Genomic DNA, 20,168 nt, shown 5'->3' with positions numbered 1-20,168 from the left:
GATAAGGAGGCCCCATCGCCGGCGGCTACTTCAGACTATCATCAAACCGACCCGAACAGTCGGGGGTAATTTAGAAAGATCCTACTACGGTTCTCGGAGACGTAAGTGCCGTGTTTACATGGATACACCTACACACGTTACATGGTTAGTGTTGCACCTGGGAATAAATAGTACAAAGTACTTCCTAACTACGAACCGAGCATACGTGCAGGGTATCAAGATAATAGGATTGATCGCTGAGGTGTGATTTGGAAAAGGTGTGATGTGTGATGCAGCCTGTGGAACGATTATAGTCACATTAGGAAGGAGGATTACATGTCTTAAAGTAAATAAAATGACCTGTTTACAAATAAAACACGATTGAACAAGACACGATTCGAGAATCAAGTGTGAACCAATTTTAGTCAATTGTGATACGATGATAGGGGTTCAAACGATAATCACTTCTAAAGAAAGCTTCGTGAAAGAAGATGAGAAAAAAAACTAGTACACATCATTAACCCTTTCTCCGATTTGCCTGTACTACATAGAGCAAAAAATAAGTGTTTACGGATTTGCCCGTAGCTGGTACTGTCACCAAAAAATGGGCCTTTGCGGATTTGCCCTACCTAGTGCTAAAATAGCTAAAACTGATTTTACCACAGTAACGGCGGTAGTGGAAGATTATAATGGAGCTAGTTATGTGCTAGAAATACTAGATGGAAAACCTTTAGATGTATAAAATCAGTTTCAAAAGCAGTTCAAAATTCTCCTTGTTTGAACATTCAATAAAAACAAATCTGGAAAATATTGTTATACAAGTATAATGTCTTGCTATAATGCATTATTTCATTATCAGAAATACAAAAAAAACTGCACTTTTCCCAATAAAACCGGTCAGTCAAAGGGTTAAAAGTAAATTTTAAAGAGTATTAGATGTTAGACAATCAAGATGTACGTTACTCGGGTTATCAAATCATGCGCAATTAACAAGGATACGAGACGCAGTTAATTGAGCAAGTAGGTGAAACTGGCAATAACCCGCAGGTCAATGGGTGCTCCGTTTAGCTCCGGGCACAGAACCGTTTGTGCAGTATGTAATTCGGGGCACGGCCACATACACACGAACGTTTGTTTGCCCGAACCATCGGCCAGTAACGAACTGCTCGCTCCTAATACCGAGATCACGAGTATCACTAACGAACACTTACGCACCTGGCTATTTAGACTTGATGATAATTACATACCCGCAGACGTATGTACTAGATGTAAAGCGATAAAGGCAACGTGAAATATAAAATAATTAATAATAGGTGCAATGTTTCGGGTCGAAAGATTATCACAGAGCGACGAAGAAAACAATTAGATCTGAAAATCCGAAGCAAATATGGCATCTGTAAATATTTCAGACGCTAGAACGGTACTAGCAAATGAAATAATAACAGTTATGCAGTAATTGAATAAACAAACAATACGAACATCTATTACATTTCAAAGACAACAGGAAACTCTCTAGACTACTATTGTTAGAATATGCTTATCACTTTGTAAATATTATAATAACAGTACTAATAAATGGTAATTTAATAAATAAGCAAATCAATCAAGATGTAATTTACTAAGGTCTTATGAAATGATTGCATCGCGAACAATGGTGTGTTACTCATAATGTTTTAATGCAATTTCGATTAGTTAGCAAAGGGAGACAAACGTAAATTGAATAGGAGGAAATAATTACTAATGAATTCATTCATACATTTCTGCTAGTCAGACAGATAAACAGTGTCACTAAAATTCATTTAAACTAAACACATTGATATTTCTACATTGCCGATCCTACATAACCTTCAATTAGACTAAGTGCAAATGATGTGCCATTCCTTAGATCTTTAGTCCAAACTCAAAAGACCTTTGAAAGGAAGAAGATTTGAGATTTCCACGTGATTAAGGCAAATGCGACGAAGGAGCTGAAGGACATCACAAAAGAAGCGTCCCAGGACTGTTTCCAAAAGTGGAAACACCGTTGGGATAAGTGTGCGCGTCGAGGAGGTGACTTTGAAGAGGACCCAGACATATAACTTCTACATAAAGTACATTTTGTTTTATAACATCAGTCTACGTATTAATTGAATATCCCAAGTATAAACAGCTGAATATTAAAATTAATTACATTTAAATTTACAAAGTAATTTTGATTGCCTATTTGGAAAACGTCGAAATTAAATTGGAAACAATTTAACCGTCGGTGACTATAGTAACGATTTCAATTACAAATGTATGTAAAACAATCGTATATGGAGTGCAGGACTCATAAAATATGTCAATACGTTTAAGGTGTAAGTGCCACAATAAATCGACGTCTGTCCCATGTTACCCCACGTCTGTGCTCAGAATCACAAAAGGAATCAAAACCGACATTATGCTAACTGCGGCTGGAACATAATACCGGACCGATTCAATGAAGCAGTTTCACACGGTTTGTAAACGCTAATAAATCGGTGTATTAAAAACGCAAATTAAAATTCCTTCGTTACTAATCTGATACAAATAAATACGTATAACTCCTACACATCGAATAGCCCATACTTTTTTATTACACACGAGTGAGTATACACATGAGCCATAACAAGCCTACGTAATGCTTACAACGAAATGTACCATATTAACGTAATGGCGGTAAAAAATTTGAGATTTTAATTGATTGGACGATAAATTTGATTAGAAAACATAGGTAAATCGATCAAATAACTTTAAAAGAAATAATATAAATCTCAGATGATAGTGTTAAACTTAAACTCGGGAATCGATTGGTAAAATGCTACGTAAGATAAGTTTTACTATACAGTTTCAAAATATTGACTCTTGGATCAAATTTCACTCTCTGAAGGGCTGGTTCTAGTAGAGATTGATCAAAGTAGGATGCCAAAAGGTACCATATCTTGACGACATGTTATGTGGTGACAAGTTTATTCTGATGGGATAGGAGGAAGAAGTCCCTTAGCAACCGTCCTGGTGTCGAAATGTACGCGACTGGACTGAACAGTCCAAGAGCTGTTCCAGATAGCGTCTAATAAGGCTTTCGCCACGGTGTTCGCCAACGTCCGGTAAGGGCATTTAAAGAAGAAAAATGAGTTATAATTACAATAAAGATAAGTAAATTAGGTACATATATATTAAATTCCAAAGTCTAGAGCCATTTGTGAAAATTCCGTTGATATGCTAAACATGAAATTACTCAAAGGCACCGAGCGGAACGATCGTAGAAACAGATACCAAATACGGTAACAAGCGAATGAGCAGCGAAAACAAAACTCGTTAGAAGAAAACGCATTATACCTACTTTTACATACGATATTCTTACATACAATAAACTACTCTCTTTAAAATATCTTCGATTCGGTTTTTACAGAAAAAGCATCAATTGGTATTGTATAAATGAAAGTATAGACAAACTTTTAACTACGTGCAACAGAAGAGTTCTCCTTTTGGGGAGATCTTCCGGCCACGGAGCTGGCTAAGTATATGCTTCTTATGCCTAATTATTATACCTGTTTATTGTTTTTATATTTTGCCATGTATTAGTTTTGGTTATTTAAAAAAATCATATTTGTAACTTTATTATTTGTGTTCCAGTCTTGTTAACCGTATTTACCTAACCTGACTTATGTAATGTTTTGAAAAATAAAAAAAATCATCAATGGCAGAAGCCTACGGAGCAATACATGATACAATTCAGAAAGGAAGAGATGGTCCAGAGACAAGATATAACTGGGGCCAGAAGTGTGAGGCATTCTCTGTTCTGATACATGGATTCAGGGAAAGAGATAAATAAAACACGCAAAATCTAATCATCGATCATGAACTCTTTGAACTTTGAAAAAACTACGCTCTATTTTTTTATGCCGGTTAGTTTGAACTTGTTTGCGCCAAGGCGTTTTGTTTTGTCGCAACACTAAGTGACTAAGGACAATGCATAGGAAGAGCGTGAATAATCAATTTAAAGAAGTCCAACAATGCATCAAAGGGGAAAGAATTGAAAGAACTTATTCGTGAGAAAAAAACTCGGTCTTTTGACCTCTGGTTTACAAGATCATTGGGAATCCATAATATCGAATGGAATGGACGTAAATCGAGAAAATACAATAAATTACTTTGGTCATGATAGATTTCAATTTGGACCACTTGATCTAGGATCTAAGTTTGTATCACAACCGTGACCATTCATATTTCCTATTTACAAAATACATGGTTACTTTAGTCAGCCATAAGTGAAGACCCGAAAATATGAAAAAAAGTTTGTGGAAAATGGATTTTTGCCAAATATGGTTATTTTTTGTTTTAAAAAGCTATTTTTTTAACTTTTTAATTTATCAATAATAATTTATTTTACACGTAAATGTTTAATAAATAGTGGCATTTACTAAGTAAAAGTTAATGTTTATATTAATATTAAAGCTTAATAAAAATATGTTAAGATGGATAGATTACCACAAAGTGAGTTAATAAATGAAACTAAAAATTATTGTTGCAATTTTTGTGAAATATTATTAAATTTTTGCTAGAAAAAACGTACACATTATGCGAAATTTCATTATTAAAAAATTTATTTCATTGACAAAAATAGGATGCATTTTTTCAAAAATAAAATTAAGTACACAAAATATATTCATATTATTTTTTGACATCTCATCAAAGATGAAGAAGAATATGGAAGTCTGGGCATTTACGGGGCTGACGACCGTCATAGGCTGGTTTAAGTGATCACTTTACACACGTGTAACATTCACCAATTCTACCCTAATGGGTTGACAACCACACTACTCAAATTCTTGGAAGTTCTATATATATGAACCAATTTAGAAATCTTGTTCTTGAATTACTATAACTTCACTAGAGACATCTATTAGTGAGATGTAAAGAAGCTTTTTTATTAAGCAGAAACTCTTATATTAGTATGTGAGATCCGAATCCTGGATTATATTCACACACATGAGAAACGCCAGACTTCCATATTCTTCTTCATCTTTGACGAGATGTCAAAAAATAATATGAAAATAACTCCTGTAATTGGAGATAATCCAGATTTTGTGAACAAGTATTTGGATACACTCAAAATGTTGTAAATATATTCATATTTATGATTTATTCGTTCGGATTAAAGTTTTTTTTGTGGATAATTTAGTATTTAAATTTGTCTATATGGCTGAAACATATGAAATTTCAAATCGGTAGTAATTAGTTACGGCAAAGTTTCTTGATTTCACCAAAGTTCACTCAACGGGAAACATCCTGACTGTTTACTCGTACAAATGCAAAGCATCCCTCTGCTGTCCCTGGAGTAATCTCACGTAAGTGGGTTATTTGTCAACAAGAACTATCAACTCACGGATCGCATTTCGAGTTCCATATTGTTGTACATGTACTAATGTCGTGTAAACACGAATCGATCGGTATCTAGAACCTGATTCAAACTGATTTTTCTCTAGTTTTATTTTATTTTATTACTATTGATATCTAACATAGACGAAGACGAACAAATAGGTCTAATCAAGTCTATGTAACTTGCACAATTCATCATTATATTAATGATTAAAGATCACACTTCAAATTTCGGAAGTTATATTTAGGTTTCAATGGAAAAGAGCTACTGCATTCTGCTTCGTCTGCGACATCTCTGGTTGAAATCAGTTTTTATTAGCAGAAGTCTTCATGAAATGTATGTGTTTTCTAGTTTGTACACGTACATATTTTACCGCTTCAAATTACACATCGTGGTTGATGAATGAAAAGAAGATTTTTACTGTGCAATTTATAATACCGGTCTGAATTTTATTTTTGATACCCGTATTTACAAACTCCGCTAAAAAGATCACGCTGCATCTATGTAGATGCGAAGTAAAAGTAGGTCCCGCGATAAAAACAACGATAACGACCAAATTCGGCGTAAAGGCCGAAGAATTACTCTCTTTACTCTTAATCACGGGCATTATTTTCCGCACACAATACGCCTTTGTAGTATAGATCGCCGAATGCAAAATGGTGAATTTGCCAAATAAGCGAAAAAAAGACGCAGGAATTTCGGACAGGTGTTGTGCGAAGCTTTCTCTTGCATAGCAGACTGTGAATCAGGTAACAGAAGGCTGCCTTGCTCCCGAGCCCGACCTTCACACTGGGGACCGCTGACTGCTAAACGCAGCAACAATGCAACGTCGGGAATGTAGAACCGTTATGCAAAGTGCATCGGTCACGAGCTCGTAGCGGATCGCGAAATGCATAGAAGGCAAGCCGCTACCCACTTAGAGCGCACAACCAACTGGGTATATATAACTCGACGAATCCCACGGATCGGGAAGAGAAAACGCATCTTATAACCTGCATATATCGCGTGCATTTCTTGCGACTTTCTCGAGACGAATGCCGTTTGGAAAAGTCAATTCACACATTGCCTCCTCATGTCGAAACGGCATCTAAATCGTCAACATTTTCATATTCGAAAGACAGCCATGATTCCAGCGTTAGAAAGGGACTTTTGTTACGCTGGAATCATGGGTGTCTTTTTCGAATATGAAGTTGACGAATTATGGCCCTTTTGGCATTTAACCAGCGATGTATAAATCGATGGTGTGTTGAGATGGTTTGGACATGTGGAGCGTATGAGTGAAGAAAGAACGGTTAAACAAATTTATGGAGGGAATGTAGTTGGAAAAAGAAGCAGAGGACGACCGAGGAAAACTTGGCACAATCAGGTATGTCAAATACTTGAAAGCGGCCGGGTCAGGAGTCGTAATAATCGTCGGGTATGTATGAGGAGATGCATGAATGTAGAAGAGGCAAAGAATGTTTGCAAAGACAGAGTGGTGTGGCGTTCGATTCTCTCTGCCTACCCCTGCGGGGAAGCGGCGTGATGGTTAGTTAGTTAGTTAGTTTTTTGTATAAATCAATACAAAATATGGCTCCAGAGTATCTAAAAGAGATGTGTAACCCAGACGAGTTAGTTGATAGACGTCTCACGCTTCTATCGGCTACAAAAACTAAAACCAACTAACTAACCATCACGCCGCTTCCCCGCAGGGGTAGGTAGAGAGAATCGAACGCCACACCACTCTGTCTATGTAAACATTCTTTGCCTCTTCTACATTCATGCATCTCCTCATACATACTCGACGATTATTACGACTCCTGACTTATGGGGGGGGCTACAAAAACTGATATGGGCAAAGTGATTTTACCAGGTCGCAACCACCGCACTAGCTTAGAATACCCAGATTACTTAACGTAAATACCCAAATTTCCATATTCTTCTTCATCTATGTTGAGATATCAAAATGAATAAATTATAGAAGGCAGTGGAAGGCAGCGAGTAAAGGGGCTCTATGATGTTCTCACTCGGTCACCGAATGCCAAGCGAATCCCGAACACTGCGAATATTCAATATGATCCTTGTAAATACATAGGTACTTGTAAGTCGTGACATTTATTCATTGCGAAATACTTCGCGATCGGTACTCACTCGGGCAGAATAGAGTGCTCAAAGCGATGTACCAACTAACGTAACGATGATGTGATCAGATTAATAGTTGTGCAATAATAAAACAACGGTGTTCCACCGTTCATGAGGCAGCGATCACAAGTCGCTCACTCCTTTCAACAGCGTCATATATCAAAAATCGTCAATTTCCAGTTATGCATGTTTTCGGAATATCCAGAAAATGTACTATATCCCAGCAAAAGCGGCATATTTTTAACTTAATATTTACCCGCTACAGGGCAGAAAGTGTTGTTTTTGCATTTTGAAGAAAAGGTATTGGTTAATTACTTTTTAAAAAATACTAAATATTTTTCAAATGGAGAAAAATATTCAGGTTTTACCTCAAAAGTTGCACAGTAAAAAGTTTAATAAGTGGCTTGATATTTATTTTTAATATTTTTTTTTTATATCTTTAAACTTTAAAAACGATCTCCTGAAAAATCAAGTTTTTTTGATATATGACGTTGTGGAAAGGAGTGAGCGAAGTACGGTAATAGCGAATTAATTGCCTCGAGGTGTCTATAAAAATACAGGGTATAATTGCCATTTTTTCATGTTAATAACGTAAGTAATTGCTTAGAAAACAATGCGCTCAATTAGTAATTTAAGGGAGTGCCATAGGAGACCACATCGTCCGAACGTTCTGGCGCCGTTACTTGATTACATAACGCCGTTCCCAGCGCAGTGAATCCGCACCCTTATTTATCCAATTCATGTATATAAAAATTAAAAGGTTTATCTTTGCGTTTCTCACGAATCGGCCGCACCCAGAGGAATACAGCCCGGTTATGAGGGGGGAATAAGCCGGACGATGACGTCACCCGACAGTCTCCCCTTGAGGGATAAATTAGAAAGCAGGGTGACACAGGATTAATTCTCGCTAACCCCACTTGTTACATTGCATTCGGCTGACGCAATACAAGTGAAATTTTATGTGAATATCTATCTGCCCACGCTAGCCAACCTGTACTCTGAGCCACGTATGATGGTAGCCATTAGTGTGACTGTTTCAATATTGGGCAATTGCCTTGTTTGCTTCTTTATTAGACCAGAACCAAATCTGAAATGTAAATTTTGCGTTTTCCAAATAGTGATTAGATCTGATTCGTAATAATCGTTACGGGGGCAATTAATTTAAAGCAAAGCAATTGATAGTCTAATTGCGAGTTATGTAGAAAGTTTTGAATAAGCAAGTAATAAAACGAAAATTTATTTTACTCCCATTTAAAAAATATGTAATAAAAAACATGTTGTTTACAACATTTTGAGTGTGTCCAAATACCTAATAACAAATTTGGATTATCTCCAATTAAGAGTTATTTTTTACATATCGTAAATAAATAAACTGATCGAATTATGAGCTTAAATAAAAAATGAAAATGATATTTTCTAGCGTTTCTCAAGTATGTAAATATAATCCAGGATTCAGACCTCATATACAAATTAAAGAGTTTCCGCTTAATTTAAAGCTTTCTTCATCCAACCATACATGTCTCGCGTGAAATCCATCGAGTTCAAGAACTCTGTATCGAAATTAATCCAATGTATCTAAAAATTCCGAGAATTTGAAAAGTGTAGTCGTCAATCATGGGTAGAATTGGTGAACGTTACACGTATGTAAATTGATCACTTAAACCAGCCTATTACGGTCGTAGCAAGCCCTGTAAACACCCAGACTTCTATATTCTTCTTTGTATATGTTGAGATGTCAAAAACAAAGTAAATTTTTTTTTTCTTAACCCTTATCACTCGAGATGCGCCGCTACAGCGCCACATAAAATATTAATTCTACTCGTTAGGCGCCTCAGGGGCGACATGAAAAATAGTCATACATTTTATTGTTTACAAAATCCAAGTGTGCACGGACAGTTTTCTTCTCATGTTTACTTGTTTTTTAATTTATTTGTAAACATAAATAAGCATATAATATAATTAAAATGTAACTTTGTTTTAAAATCACTAAAAATATTTTATTATAACTTAACTATAATGTCTTAATAAAGAATCTTTATCTTCGAAACCGGTAGACATTATAATTTCAAAAATCCTCGAATTGCTGGAGACCTATATAATTTTTTTCTCAAATGATAAGGATTAAATGAAGTCATTTAGCTATGGATTTTAGATTATGTTTATTTATTAGTTAGTGTAGGCACTTGGTAGAATTGTTAAGCCGGATAGCTACTTGATACATTAACTTTATATTATGGTAGAAATACAATTTGTCAACATTCAAAGACATACCAACGGGAATAAAAGCCTACTGTTCATTAACAAAAGACCCTCCTTCGACTACCTGGTTTAAGTTATGCAACGAAGACATTAGTGACAATTTTGAGAGCTACCTGAATGCTAAACTGAAACCAATGGCCACCTCTGAATGAGTGAATGGGATCTGATAACTACGCAAGGACGGTGAGCAGCTTCAACCCTATTTTGTCACAAAAAACATTATAAGGTAGCTGACACACAATTAAGTGATTAGTGACAAGCACTTTACTTAATTTTCGTCTAAAATTAATGGGACGGCATCAATTTGAAGTGTGTTGGTATTTAAAAGAACGTTCTTTTATAATTTCATTACCTAATATTTGAAGTATAATTAAATAATTTTAATAGTTCGTAATTCATGCAAGATAAGGTTCGACGTAAACTTTAAAAGGACTAAATTAACAAACCATCAACGTCGCTTCCCCGCAGGGGTAGGCAGAGTAAATAGATCGCCACACCACTCTCTCTTTGCAAACATTCTTCACCTCTTCATGAATATCCTCATACATATATAACCACCTATTATTTCGACTCCTGACCTAACCGCTTTCAAGTATTTGACGTACCTGATCATGCCAAGTTTATCTCGGTCTTTTTCTGCTCCTTTTTTAACTACATTCGCTTCATAAATTTGTTTTACCGTTATTTTTAACTCATTTGTTCCACAAGTCAAAACAATACTTTATAGAAAATGTTTATCTCAGCTTTGCATTCTTTCCTTATTCAAACATCTATCATACACCGTTTTGACGCACATTCGTTTGATGGATCCTATTTCGACTACATTCAGATATACTAACATCCTTCTGTTGCCAACTCCATGCATAAGGGTTGGAACCAGGACTCCTTTATGTACGTTAAACAAGGTATCTTAATATGATATAAATAACTGATTGAGATTTTAATATCGATTTAGATCTTTCTGCGCGTAATGTCATAAAAAAATGTATTTTAAAAAGCTTTATTATGGACGGCGTAATTAAAGAAAAATGGAGTGCTTTTGGCAATTGGCATAGTGTGTGGAATTACGGTGGCTATTAAAACAAACTAAAAACCAACCAGTGCATGATACACAACAATATCAAAGTAACACCCTACTTACAAAGATTACGAAAAGAATATGCACATGTTAAGCGCTCAGAGATGTTGGGTTCCAAAGAATTTGGCTTGGCGTTCAGGAAATAATATTAGATCTTAGGAAAGCTCTCTCCGTTCGATGTTCAGATTGCTCAGTCAGGTTTATTTTTATAAATATCTATCCGTACACACTCGTTGGTTAGCGTCAGCTTGTTTACATAATATACTGGATCTATATTTATGGTAAAGGAACCGAGATGTGTTACTTCGGGCAAGCGTCGAGAAGGCACGCTGAGAAATATGTACAGTGAAACCTCTATATATCGTTTTTAAGGGACCTATTGAAAAAACTACGAATGCGCGATTAAGAGGTCAATACACAAGGAGATGCGATCGAGTAAAGATGCCGTCCTCTCAATCTGCATAACCATTGCTAGGTTACAAGTCGAAGAATATTTTAGATGTAAATATATGTATATATATATACTTATATATATTTTTTTTTAAATCTAAAGCTGAACGGAACCAAATAATACATTAGTTTGTTGCATTGTTAATAATCTGTGATCGACATTTGTTTATTTTCCGTTTTATTTCCGTAAGTCAACAGTGTATTTTCGGCTTTGCAAATGATATTTTTTCGGCATCAGTTATTGAATGTGCGTAGTTAAAAGTTTTCAATATTTTAAATAATGTGAATGCTTCTGAAAATGACTTCTGACATGCGGCAGCTCCTCTTCATCAATACCAACCTCTTCTGCTAACTCAGTCAAACTTGCGTCACACAAGCTTTCGATAGTTTCTATCCCACACGTTGGAATATAGTCGTCGAATGTAAAAAAATACAGACAAAAAATATTAAATACGCAGCGTAATTCAAACGATGAATGAGGTAAAACGGTGATAGAGAAACGATCGATGCGATCATTTTGTATGAAATGAATGGATCATTTTCAGACGGAAGGAATATCTAATTTAACATACTAAACCTATAAAGGATTGTATTAGACTCGTTTTGTGTTTATAACAGCCGATATAATTTATATTTTCATTCATCATTTTATTTTGCAAAATTCGCCATCGTAAATACGTTGTTTTCGTAAGTTGGCAACGAATGACGTCACACAAACGTATCCACACTACTGCTATTACAGCTCTCTAAAGCAGATACATAAAGGAATACGCCCCATAACACACCCGATGACGTAAAATTTGATGACGTATAGCGGTGTTCTTTTTCGTTTTATTGAAATATCTAAAGTTTAAGCCTTAATATCTCCCTTACAGATTTCAAAAAGAATGTTACCGATAGTCTTGTGATTTTTTTGTATTAATTTATTAGCCAATAATAACACATCATGAAATTGATCCATTCGGGGTAGAAGAAATAAACGATTATTCGAGGAACGATAGAGGTTTCACTGTACATATCCGAGAATTATTCCATGGATTGGCACACCAATCCATCCAATGGACACATCCAATAAAGATAAGAAAGTTGAGAGACAAATAACTAAACATGACGTACTTATTATTCATGGCTTCCGAGGAGACATTATTCACGAATGCGTCACAATTGGTTACTGCATATGGTACAAATGAAACGTTAATACGAATCTTTATCAAATTTGTTAACATATTCAACAGAGCGTGGACCTCAATTTGTTTGAAAATATCATTTATTAAATATAACGTTCGTTCTACATATTTTGTAACGGTCTACGAGTGTATGATACCTACTACCTAAACAAATAAATTATGGTATTCAAGCCGGTCCAATATTCTCACTGCACGTATATATATATATATATATATATATATATATATATATATATATATATATATATATATATATATATATATATATATATATATATATATATATATATATATATATATATATATATATATATATATATATATAAATGCGAAGATAAAAAATATTCAAAACTAAACGATTTTTTTTGCTTATGTTAGTATGTAACCACTCGTTGAGATTTTGGTGTACCAGTTTCGATACATACCCGTCTCTTCGTCGGGACAATCACTGCACTAGCATGCAAGCAACACAATCCACCACTACTCCGGTCTTCGGTACAACTAATAATGTACATGATTAACACTTTGTAGAAACGTATGTGTGACTTGTATTGCTTCCTTGCTGGAGTCCTGACAAATAGACGAATACGTCACGTCTTACCACAAAGTCGATGCTTCAAATATTTAAATACTAATAATAAATGTTAACTCATTAAACACTATCTTTATAATTCATCGTTCACTTTGTAATACCACTTAAAGAACCATTCCATCATCAGGCCAAATGTAGACAGTGAAATGTAGTCTACATTTGATCTGATGATGGAATTGTCATTTCATTACTTAGTCATGAAATAGTGTTTTTAAGTAGGTATTCTTCTTCTCCTTCAACCCTAATCCGCACCCAATGGTGCATAGGGCACTGCATCGTATTGACGCAGTGAAGTCATGATCGTTACTTACATGAAGGCAAGGTGATCATTCCTGCACTTCAGGGACCAGGGTAATATTAAATAAATATAAATGGGTATTACTATGACTATGTAGTCAACAATGCTTTTAATATACAAAATATATTAACTTATTTTGGTCGATGTGAACATAGTTTCAAGTTCTCTTTGAATTGACATAATTTTATGACCCCAAAATTGAGAATCGCTTGCCGATTTTAAAGTCGATATTGTTCCTATTTTCGGCCGCCGACGAACCGGTCGGTCGGTAAAAAAAGGATGCCAACGAAATGGAGTTTTAAATTAACGTTTTATTATTATGACGGGCGCCACCTGTCAAAAGTAAAAAGCCGAGTGCAGCCAGAGAATAACAGAACCCGGGCCGAAGTAAGCTAGTCGTGAACGTAAAAAGATTAATGAAAGAAATCAATAAAAAGGTAATATAAACTCCATTTACAGAGCGCACACTGGTTCCGATTCGGAAATATGGCAATTTAATGGTAAAATATGAATGGGATTCTCGATTTCTTCGAGAATATCAATGCAGATCGTTTGATTTATTAGTTGCAAAAATATTTAATGAACGAAATAAGATCTAGACAATATATCTGCAATAAATCACTATTTTAACAATTATCATTGTTATTTTTATACATACTAATAAAAGAGTTTCTGCTCAATAAAAAGCTTCTTTTCATCTCACCAATAGATGTCTCTAGTTAAGTTCTAGTGATTCAAGAATAATGTTTCAAAATTGGTTCATATATATATATATATAGAACTTCCAAGAATTTGAGTAGTGTGGTTGTCAATAATGGGTAGAATTGGTGAATGTTACACGTGTGTAAAGTGATCACTTAAACCAGCCTATGCCAGTCGTCAGCCCCGTAAACGCCCAGACTTCCATATTCTTCTTCATCTTTGATGGGATGTCAAAAAATAATATAATTATCATTGTACTCAGCATCCAACTATTACAGATTTGTCACTCTCGGAAATAAGGTAAAGCGCGTACTTGTAGAGTAGTTTTCATAGGAAATTTTATGTATTTTGTTATCATATGTAAAAATCAGTAAAATGATAACAAAGCGCTTTAAACGAGCAAAGAAAGACTTATACAATTACAAGAAAAATACAATTAATATGAACGAAATCCAGAGTCAAGTCAGACTCGTTAAAATATAAATGGATTTTTTGACGAGAATATAATTTTTAGGGTGCAAACATTGATTTGATTCAAATCAATTATTTTTACTATGATATGCCTGATTCAACTTTAATTTTTATTCGATATCCAAGAAGACAAGGTATTTGTCTAAATCAGTTGAAAAAATAGTACTAAAAGAAAGTGGTTAAAAACAAAGTTTGTGTTTTATAAATTGTTATAAACTTTATAAAATGTACTACAAAATATTAGTAAAAAAAACAATAAAGATGTGTCGTTTTTCTAGTTGTTAATTCTTTGTTCTATGGCATTTTTCATCCCTAAAGATGATTAGAACTCTATCTATAATAGTAATATATTGTGGTAAAAATTACTAGATAAAGTTCTGCAGATCATTGAGGGATAAACTATACCATTGAACAAAGAATAAACAAGAAGTAAAATTTCAAAAAAATATATAAATTGTTTTTTACTGACACTTACATTTTATAAACTTTATAACAATAAATTAAACACAAACTTTATATTATTTTGAGAAATAAAAACACTTTGTTTTTTGATCCACACACATTTTTATTAACCAACTAGTTTCGGCAACAACCTGTTGCCCTCTTCAGGTTGTTGCAGAAACTAGTTGGTTAATAAAAAAGCGAGTGGATGAAAAAACAAAGTCTTTTTATTTCTCAAAATAATATATCAATATGATCCACAAAGTTAATGCTTTCTATATTCAAAACAAACTTTATGTTTAACGATTTTCAATAGATGGAAAAAAATGCCGGAATTTGTATGACAACTTTCTAAAAATGCTACTGACAAAATAGATGTTTTTTTTACAAGTCAAAATGTGTCCTTACGATTTGGCTGATTTCCGTGATGGGTATAGGCGAGACGCTCTTTTGATCAGGGGAGCAGGACTGCCTGGGGATGGATCCTGAACTAGGGGTGGGCGAGGCGCCGAGCCCCGCTACCGGCTGCATGTTGATGACGCTTTCCTTGGAGCTGCGGTTCGGAGACAGCCTCGATGGAAAACTTAAAGTTTTGGTCCACTGCGAGAGACTTCGCACCATCTTGTTACCCTTTCGATTCACTTTGACCAGAACAAACAAAACCCCCCGAATCAAAACTGAGTTTTCTTCTGTTATTTTTTTTTGTTAATTGTTTTATCACTTATTCACAGTTTCCACATTATCCGTTTGAAATTATTCAACACTCTGAAAATAAACGGACGTGTTGTGACGCGCGATCAGCTGTTGGTTGGAGTACGAGCGGACGACGCGAGCGCGCAACCGACCACGACAACAGTTCGCTCGAGAATGAGTGCCAAGTGTTGCGTTCAAACTGGTTGCGAGCTTTCAAACGGGTCGGTCTACGGAGCGATAACTTTCACCGTAAGTACAAAGTCACCTCAGCAAAAAATTAATAGACACTCAGAATCATTAGAAATTAGATGAATCAGATAAATATACCCTTTTTCCAAAGCAGTCGCTTTGCCTGTGACAACAAGAGACTCGGGTTTGTAAGGATTTGGGGGAAGGGAGGGACTTCCTGAAGAGGAGCATGCACGTGTCGGGGCTTGCTTCAGTACAGCCTGCGAGAGTGCCTTTGACTATAAACTAACTGCGATGGTGTTAGTTTCTTTTGTAACATTTCAAATTAGGAACCCGAGGGTCGAGTTCGACGCATAGGCTGTTTAATTTTATTTTTTTCAATTATGTTTATGTTTAGGTACCTACTTGAAATTTACTCCATTAATAATGATACGGCTTTTATTATGATGAGAAAATTAAGGTACTTAATAAAATGGGTCCGTTATTTTGTTTGTTGACAAATATTATTTTTGTTGCATAATTCGCGAATAAAGTAGGTACCTTTAATACAGCAATAAAAACTATGTATGGAAAGACAGGGACATTTATTTTTCAATTACATACTCAGGTCTTATTTTTTAAGGGAAATTATAAATATATACAGTATATATATTTTTTAATTTACGCTGAATGAATTTTTCTCAAAATTATCACACGTTAATTTCTATCTCAACGCGCTTCGTTTCACCTCGCTCACTAATTTAAATAAATATATAAAATGCCTTTAAATTCTCTTATATTTGATTGATAGTCGGGTATATGCAAGAAGTCGAATTTATTTATTTTAAAAACATATCGCTCACTCCTTTCGAGAACGTCATATATCAAAAATCGTTAATTTTGAGTTGTGCATGTTTTCGGAATGCCCAAAAAATGTACTATATCCCAGCAAAAGCGGCATATTTTTAACTGAATATTTACCCGCTACAGGGCAGAAAGTGTTGTTTTTGCATTTTTAAGAAAAGGTATTGTTAAATTATTTTTTAAATAAACTAAATATTTTTCAAATGGAGAAAAAACCTTCAGATTTTACCTAAAAATGTCTGTTTCACAGTAAAAAGATCAATAAGTGGCTTGATATTTATTTTTAATAAATTGTATTATATTTTGAAAACTTTAAAAACGTTCTCCTGAAAAATCAAGTTTTTTGATTTATGACGTTCTTGAAAGGAGTGAGCGATATTATCACCTTTATGCAATGGTTCAATGGCATTGCTACCACCTTTTCAAAACCATGCACATGCATAACAACCCAATATGTTGCCGGCTAACTACTCTTTTTTAAATTTAGATATGTGAATTACGCAAAAGTATAAAATGAAAATTTGAAATAATTGAGTTACCATCTATTATATCTATCCATTTTGATTTTATTTTTTATTTTTTTATTTTACCGCTATTTCTTTCTTTGTAATATGGTGTTTGAAAATAATGCGGAATGCATCGAAACACGTATCGCTATAGATCTTAAGAAATAGTGGTATTTATTAAGTAAAATTAAAATTTAAAATTAATTTATCTAATTGTCAGAATTTTGTAAATTTAAAGAGAAATATCAAAATCATTTTACACGTGCTTACTGTTTCTTACTTGTCACTCTTATGGTTAATTTGATATTCCTCTTGAGTGAAATTAGCCCATTGTTGAAATGGGCTAATTTCAGTCAGGAAATTGTTATGGTGTTCAGCCCTGTATAACACGTTCCAGGGCTACCCTCCGCGGCAGCTGTGTCCAGCTGTTCGCCCCCTCCCCACCTTCCTACCCTCACCCGCGCACAATAATAACAATTTAATGTACTCCTTGCAAGCTGTAGCCGAACGACCTTTAAAAGAAACCCTCAACACTCATAAAAAAGATACATAACAAACAGTCCACTCGTACACTATACAAGTACTACAGTGTGAGCAGCAAATAGTTTCTCCTATCAAAGTGAAGAACGGTATAGAACAACATAAATACTCGCATATGTTAGCTGTACCTGGTCACGCGTTTCTGTGGCTCAATATAATTAAATTAAAAGGAAAACAAATAAGAAACACACATTCATAAATATGTTTCATCTCCCAAACAATTGTGAAGCAATGAAAATATTAAAATAATTATTGAATATCACATAAATAAGAATTATAATTATGACGTAAATTTATGAAACAACAGTGCAACAGAAAACATTGAAAATGCTAATTGACATTATATATATATATATATATATATATATATATATATATATATATATATATATATATATATATATATATATATATATATATATATATATATATATATATATATATATATATATATATATATATATATATATATATATATATACATATACACACATATACAAGTCCTGATTCAATTCGATCACCCATCATCGATGTAATTATCTACTAGTATTCTCCTGTACATTTAAAAAGGGTTTAATTATTATTGGTGTATTCCTTTAAAGATTTCATTAAGCAATTCAATGTACCGATTGATAATACACTCTCTTATAGTATTAATAGACTGCCATTTTTGTAAAATGCAACCGTGTCATATTTATTTATGTTTTCCAATCCTGTGAGGTTCGTGTGTGTTATATAAAATGTGATAAAAAGAGCAAAACACAAAATAAGAGTGAAATAAATAACGTTTAGGTACTAATACTTAAAGCATAATTAATAATAATAAAATAAAACCCTTATCCGCACCCCAATGGTGCATAGGACACTGCTTCATATAAACGCAGTGTTACCTTGATCGTTTACACATGAAGGAAAGGTGATCAGCCCTCCGCTTCAGGTACCAGTCCAGGATAATATTGAATAAATATTACAGTGAAAAAATCATTTATATTTATTTGACCCCCCCCTGAGAATCGAACCCGGGACCTCCAGAACGGTAGCCGAGCGTGCTGACCATTAATTACACTACGGAGGCGGACATTAAAGCGTAATTTAAGACATAAATATAACAATACGAAATTGATAACTATTGAACATAAATAATTTTTTATTCATTCCCTTTCAGTGATCCCAGTGGTTGTATGAACAAAAATAATGTGTTCGGACTTAAAAAAAATAAAACTTTTCACCCGTAGCATATGAGTTCATTGATCTATGTAACTGCTGAATATAAAGCATTAAGGAAATTATACGTATAACATTGTTTTTTTTGTTGTTTTTGTATTTAATGATTATTTCTTTTAATAACTACCGACGTCGGCGATGGTTGAGCAATTTTTAATAGCTAAATATACGGTTGAACAATTCTGCATAAATATATTGGATAATAATATACACACATATATGATCGTATATATATATATATATATATATATATATATATATATATATATATATATATATATATATATATATATATATATATATATATATATATATATATATATAATCTATCGCATAGTGTTGGCAAAAGAAGGATGAAAGTAGACTGAATGAAGTCGAAATTCGATCCCTCAGACGAAAGTGCGGCAAGACGATGTACGATAGAAGTTCGAATGGTGAAATACATGAGGAAATAATGCAAAGATGAGATAAGCATTATCGATAAAATTAAAAAAATATGTGTTGTGATGGTTTGGACATGTGGAACTGGGTTGATAAATTAAGTACTAATGTCATTATGTTATGAAATAATTTAGACAAATTATAAGCCGCATTAAAATTCGAAATCACGTTTTCAGGTGTCTCCCAGTATGTAAAATAATCCGGTTGGGATCTTGCATGGACGTGCACCCCATCCCTCAAGATGTTACTATATGCAAGTATGCACATAGTTTTGAAAATAAAATAGTTTTTGAAAGTAGAGTTAAAAAAAATGATAAAAATATTTTTTCAAAAATCATCAATTTTCAGTTGCGCATGTTTTCGGAATGCCCAGAAAATGTACTATATCCCAGCAAAAGCGGCATATTGTTAAGATAATATTTACCCGTTACAGGGCAGAAAGTGTTGTTTTTGCATTTTGAAGAAAAGGTATTGTTCAAATATTTTTTTAAATATACTAAATATTTTTCAAATAGGGAAAAAACATTCAGGTTTTACCTAAAAAGATCTGTTGCACAGTAAACAGTTCAATAAGTGGCTAGATATTTATTTTTAATATATTTTATTATATTTTTAAACATCAAAAACGATCTAAAAAATTAAGTTTTTTGATACATGACGTTGTTGAAAGGAGTGAGCGATATGTATATTTTTTTGTTGTTGTTTTTTTTTTTTTTTTTTTTAAATGGTGCGCTGGACACGTCTGGCCCCTTGCGCGACCGGACGCTTTCTGAT

At 33.9% G+C, this 20,168-nt stretch overlaps 1 protein-coding gene across 3 annotated transcripts in view; it reads right to left on the bottom strand.

Moving 5' to 3' along the window:
- Traf4 (TNF receptor associated factor 4) overlaps positions 1-20,168 on the bottom strand; it is a 183,603-nt gene that overhangs the window by 23,943 nt on the left and 139,492 nt on the right. The window contains exon 1 of one of the 3 annotated variants that reach the window (XM_088258245.1): positions 15,367-15,803. The exons of the other annotated variants lie outside the window; for them this stretch is intronic. Coding sequence (XP_088114371.1) covers positions 15,367-15,579 — 213 coding nt within the window. The 5' untranslated portion in view covers positions 15,580-15,803. Of the gene's footprint in view, positions 1-15,366; positions 15,804-20,168 lie in introns of those variants that run through there. 3 annotated transcript variants of the gene reach the window in all.

Source organism: Brachycentrus maculatus, unplaced genomic scaffold (assembly GCF_059751285.1).
Source record: "Brachycentrus maculatus isolate JH-2025_06_01 unplaced genomic scaffold, ASM5975128v1 h1tg000091l, whole genome shotgun sequence".
Taxonomy (NCBI): domain Eukaryota; kingdom Metazoa; phylum Arthropoda; class Insecta; order Trichoptera; family Brachycentridae; genus Brachycentrus; species Brachycentrus maculatus.
This window is presented reverse-complemented; position numbering and strand designations above follow the sequence as displayed.